The following is a 5519-nucleotide window of genomic DNA, read 5'->3' on the forward strand; positions in this document are numbered from 1 at the left end:
CCCTCACCGCCCGGGGTAGCCAGCAGTACCGGGCCCTCACGGTGCCCGAGCTCACCCAGCAGATGTTCGACGCCAAAAACATGATGGCCGCCTGCGACCCGCGCCACGGCCGCTACCTGACCGTGGCTGCCGTGTTCCGGGGCCGCATGTCCATGAAGGAGGTGGACGAGCAGATGCTTAACGTGCAGAACAAGAACAGCAGCTACTTCGTGGAGTGGATCCCCAACAACGTGAAGACGGCCGTGTGCGACATCCCGCCCCGGGGGCTGAAGATGTCAGCCACCTTCATCGGCAACAGCACAGCCATCCAGGAGCTGTTCAAGCGCATCTCCGAGCAGTTCACGGCCATGTTCCGGCGCAAGGCCTTCCTGCACTGGTACACGGGCGAGGGCATGGACGAGATGGAGTTCACCGAGGCCGAGAGCAACATGAACGACCTGGTGTCCGAGTACCAGCAGTACCAGGACGCCACGGCCGAGGAGGAGGGCGAGTTTGAAGAGGAGGCCGAGGAGGAGGTGGCCTAGAGCACCTGCTACCGGAAGCGTGAGAACTCTTTATTCACTCTCAGTCTGTCCTCATGATCCTGTCTCACTGTGTGCACTGCTCTTCCTGTCTTGACATCTGAGTTGTACAGACACCATTAAAGCATTTTCATAGTGCCTGGTGCTTCCTCTTGCATTCCTTCCGGTAGGCCTGGCGCGTGCTGTTGCCGAAGGTCATCCCGTAGTGGTCCTGCATGTCTGCGAGGGGAGCGCCCACTGAGCCACTCAACCGGGCCAGGGGCACTGGCTGAGGCACTGCGGCTGCCCTGGGCCCCGGGAACCTGGGGCAGGTGGTCTCTCTGTGACTGCACAAGAGGCCCTCGCTGGGGAAGGGGTGCTGGGCCGTCCCCCCTCAGGGACTCAGGGACACCCAGCTGGCCCTGTGCCTGTGGAGCAGCAGGAGGAAGGGGCCCTAACCACCTGCCCGCCCCAGTGGTCCCTGCACTCACATGGTATGAACCCCATGTAGAAGGGTATCAGGCCCTGGCTGTTGTAGATGGTGTTGCTGGGCCAATACGTTTGGGGCAGCCTCTTGCCCAGGGCACAGATGGGGTTTCTAGACATGAACTGGGGAAAGGGCAGGTGTGACCGGCGGGCTGCCCCCACCAGGTAGCCAGCTGCAAAGTGCCCAGTGGGCGGGGCTGACATTGTTTGAGTGGTTAATGCTTGGAGGTGTTATCCCCTCCTCACCACGTCTGGAGGCTGCCCTGACCCTGCTGGGGGTGGGGAGCCAGTCCTCCAGTCCCAGGGGGTGGGCCCAGGGCTGCTGTCCTCGTACCTGGCTTTTGTCAAACTCGTCCATGGCCTGTGTGACCCCGTTTTGGTAATTCATCCCCATCACCCAGGCATAGCGGGGGATGAAGCCGGCGTAGCCTGGGGAGGAAGAGGTCGAGTACCGCCTCAGGTCCCCTCCACCGCCCACTGCTCCTAGTGCCCGGGAAGTCCGTCCCATGGGCACCTCCATGTTGGGGCCAGATAGGCATGGGCTTCTGGGCGCTTCCAGCCTCGCGGAAACGTGGGCAGCCCTTGCTCTCACCCTCCTGCTGGGCCCCCGGGCCTTGGGTGTCCTCCCGCGCAGGCCCGGCACCCACCTGAGATGGCCTTGCGTTGAATCAGGTTGGGGTGGTCCAGCTGGGGCAGTCTTTGGAACCTGGCTACGTCGAGCGTCTCGACCTGTTGGTGGCCCGGGCTGGGGCACTCATCCCTCCTGCAGTGGTACAGCTGGGACAGGAGGGGGCGGGTCAGCACCCCCGGCCCCCACCCCCACTCCCACCCGAGTCTTGGGGTGAGGCTGGTCCCCGTGTCCGTTACCTGGTGCTGCCCAGGGGCCTCTCGGAGGGGGATGGTGGGCCTCCAGGCCTCCTCCCCATATGCCAGCCGCAAGCCCGGGTGCCCAAGGTCCCCAGAGTCCACCTTCCTGCCCGGGGGGCACGGGGGGTAGGGGGGGTAGGGCATGAAGCCCGGAGGCAGTGGGACCTGCCAGCAGGCGCTCTCCTCGCCCGGAAGTCCTTCGGCCTCCGCCAGCTGCGGGGAGAACTGGCCCAGGACCTCGAGGTTCTTGAGGGGCTTCAGACCTGTGTGGACAGGGCAGCGTGAGCAGCAGCGGGGCTGGAGTCGCCGAGGGTGGGCGGCGGGGCCCGGCTCACCCGTGTAGTGGGGGATGTAGGGCTCGGCCAGGTCCCGGCAGGGGATCGAGGGCGGCTGGGGCTTGCTGAAGTCCTCGACGAACTTGGGCTTGGAGATGGGGGACAGCACGGAGCACGGGCTCTTCTGCACGCTGGGGTCTGTAAGCAGCTGCGCCGTGGTCCGCCCGTAGGTGTTCCCCACCTGGTAGCGCAGCTGCGGGTAGAAGCCGGCATAGCTGGGGGTGGGGAGAGAAGGAAGGAGGAGGCAGGGCCCGTGGGCGAGGGCAGGAGCCAGCCTGCCAGTCCCCGGCCAGGTACCCGACCTGGACCTCAGGGTGGAGGGCACAGAGACGGGGGGGGGGGGCTCCGGGGCTGTCGAGGCTGAATGGGCAGCACATGCCAAGCACCAAACCTGCCGTGTCACCACCACCATCGGACAGCAGCAAGGGGCTGACAGATGGCAGAGGCAACGGAACGGAATGCCTGGACGCACGGACGGGGCTGGCGACAGGGTCCTGCCCAGGCACCGGGAGGCCTGCTGCACACAGCAAGGTGGCGCCACGGGAAGGCCTGGCAGGGAACTGCCTCAGAACTTTGCCACCCAGGAGGCCAAGAGTCCAGGAAAGGACCAGGATTTGGGAGGCAGGCAGGAGGGCTGCTGGTGGAAGTGAGGGCGGAGCTGAGTGACACTTAACCATGTGGGAGGTGCTGTGGGCATATCTCGGAGCGGGTTGGAGGGCTGCGGGGGGAGGGGGGTTCAGAGCCCTCCCTCCTCAGGCTCTCCTGCCCCACCTTGGCCCCCAGAACTACTGGGAAGGTAGGTCTGGTTCCTGGCCCCTTTTCCTTGGCTCACAGCACAGCGTGGTGTGTGGGTGAGCACACTCCGCGGAGGGCGTGGTCGGGGTTTACAGGGAGGCTGCCCCCTGAGGCAGCCTGGCGTGTGGGTGCTTATCTCGTCTTTAGAGTGTGGAGCACTATGGTGTGAGCGGCAGGCATTTTCCCGCCAGCCTCCGCCCCCTGCTGGCTGTCCCCAGCTTTCTGCTCGCGACATGCTGCTCACCCGCCATGGCACTCACACCGCCAGCAGGGAGGGGAGGCCTGGGCCCTGCCCGCTCCCTGAAGACCCACTCTGGGGTGCCCTCACCGCTGGCCTGAGCCGCTCCCCAGCCCCCTACAGGCGTCCAGTGCTTACCCTGGCACATAGTGAGGTTCCGGCGTGAAGAGGTAGTGTTTCCGAGTAGCTGTCATCTTGCCTCAACTCACCTTTGCTGTGTGGTCCCTCCTCTTGGCCAGCTGCTTCCCTGGGAGGAGTCTCTGTTGCTTGACAACCATTGTGAGGAAGCCCCATTGCTGGGCACGCCCTAGCCGGGCCCGTCCTCAGCCCGGGGCACCCCCTGGCCGGGCCCGTCCTCAGCCCTGGGCACCCCTGGCCAGGCCCGTCCTCAGCCCTGTGAGGGCCCGTCTTACAGGTGGAACACAGGCCCACAGCAGCAGCTGGGAGGTGTGATGCCGAGGACCTCAGGGTCCAGAGAACGGGGACTATCGCTGCAGCCAGGTTCCAAGTTGGCCCTGCCGGAGCCTGGGGCCAGGGTTCCCCTCAGGAGGCCAGGGTCCCCCAGAGTGAGGCTAAGACAGGGGTGGGCAAACTTTTTGACTCGAGGGCCACCATGGGTTCTTAAACTGGACCGGAGGGCCGGAACAAAAGCATGGATGGAGTGTTTGTGTGAACTAATACAAACTCAAAGTAAACATCATTACATAAAAGGGTACGGTCTTTTTTTTCAATAGTTTTATTCATTTCAAACGGGCCGGATCTGCCCGCGGGCCGTAGTTTGCCCACGGCTGGGCTAAGAGAACCCCGTGCACCCCAAGTCCCCTTCTCAGACCAGAGGCCCGGAAGCTCCAGGGGCACGGTGATAAGTCCCGCGGTGAGGGGGCGTCTTCCCTGGAGCTGGCACTGTTTTCCATTTTAAACAAATCCCGACTCTTTTTGTAAGGAAGGACTTTCTAATGATACAAAGACAATATAACAGAGAGATGAGCAGGTTCAAGTACATGTCAAAAACCGGCATAAGCAGTACTAAAAGGCAGACTAGAAACAGTGTGGGGGGGCGGGGAATTTATAACAAGTGTTACAAACAGATAGGATATCAGTATAGAAAGCCTTACATGACAGAACGATGGAAAAGTACCCTCCCAACAGAAAAATGCACACAGAATGTGAGGTCTTGGTGGGGGGTGGGGGGTCCATAAACGTATAGACGGGAGGTGGAACTGAATCAGATCAATGCTGACAACGGCTGTTTCTGGCACTCCTCGGGTGGGTGCCGTCCGGAAAGCAGTTTGGGAACACACCGGGGCCCCTTGCCTCCACTCGTAGGAACGTCTCCTAAGGAATGAGAGGCCTTTAGCCCAAGACGCGCGCGATGTCGCCCCCCACGGCAGTGTTTGCCAGAGAGAAACGGGAGCCCGCCCAGTGTCCACGCCAGGGCTCTGCTCACAAACACCCGTGGCCTCTGCCCTCAGGGAACTTTGTGCACCCGAAGGGCCCAGAGCCCCGGCTGAGCGCTCGCCGGATGAATCCCGTCTCCCCAGCGAGTCTCCATCCGGATGCCTCCCACGCCAGGCAGGGCCCGCTGGACAGGAGGAGTCTGGACAGGAGGACAGTCAGGCTGGGCAGGGCCCAGGGGAGGAGATGTGCTTGACCAGGTCCTGCCGGTGGGTGAGACCAAGGCGGCCAGGGCTGGGGCTGGCCAGCGGGTCAGCTTGCGAGGGCACTTGGAGGGCGTGGTGCCCAGATGGGTGCACACTCAGTCGGGGCCATTATTCGTTTGCACCTCGGCCTGGGCAGCCCCCCCATCTGTGCACTTTCTGGCTCCATGCCCCCAGGCAGATGCAGGCTTCCACACCTCAGCCCAGGCAACCAAGGCCAGACTGCCTCTGGGGTCAGCACAGGCCCCTCAGACCCAGGGGCCTTGCCTCGCCTTTCTGAGGCCTGGATCTCCAGGGGGGATCCTCCTCTCCAGGGAGCTCCCTGACCTCCCACGCCTCCCTGATGCTTCCTCCCAGCGGGCCCTGTGCAGCTGGGCATTGCATGGCACCCACGCCCTGTCCTCTCTACGGCCAGAGTCAGTCCACCCAGAACCCCTGCTAGAGTGGACCCCCAGAGTCCAGCAAAGAGAAGGGTTGGGACAAGGAAGGGGGGCGGAAGGAGGGGGAGGAGACTAAGCCAGGCAGGCCAGGGATCCTCCTTGCCAAGGTGCCCTAGGCTGACCCACCTGGCAGGTCAGTGGAGGGATCCTATGGCCACAGCCCCTCCAGGGATGGACCTGGAATTCCCGGCAACAGGGTG

The 5519-nt window shown here is 63.4% G+C and overlaps 2 protein-coding genes across 2 annotated transcripts in view; one reads left to right on the forward strand and one right to left on the reverse strand.

Moving 5' to 3' along the window:
- TUBB4B (tubulin beta 4B class IVb) overlaps positions 1–659 on the forward strand; it is a 1972-nt gene extending 1313 nt beyond the window's left edge. The window contains exon 3 of the mRNA XM_015572349.1: positions 1–659. Within this exon, the coding sequence (XP_015427835.1) occupies positions 1–524 (524 nt within the window). The 3' untranslated portion in view covers positions 525–659.
- On the reverse strand, positions 558–3592 carry FAM166A (family with sequence similarity 166 member A). The gene is made up of 7 exons (XM_006776568.2): positions 3360–3592; positions 2189–2403; positions 1854–2116; positions 1634–1763; positions 1321–1415; positions 992–1109; positions 558–740 (listed from the first exon to the last, which is right to left on the reverse strand). The coding sequence occupies exons 1-7, from the start codon at positions 3413–3415 to the stop codon at positions 652–654; spliced, it is 966 nt and encodes a 321-aa protein (XP_006776631.1). The 5' UTR covers positions 3416–3592; the 3' UTR covers positions 558–651.
- Positions 3593–5519: the final 1927 nt, after the last annotated feature.

The sequence above is a fragment of the Myotis davidii genome, unplaced genomic scaffold, assembly GCF_000327345.1.
Source record: "Myotis davidii unplaced genomic scaffold, ASM32734v1 scaffold609, whole genome shotgun sequence".
Taxonomy (NCBI): Eukaryota; Metazoa; Chordata; class Mammalia; order Chiroptera; family Vespertilionidae; genus Myotis; species Myotis davidii.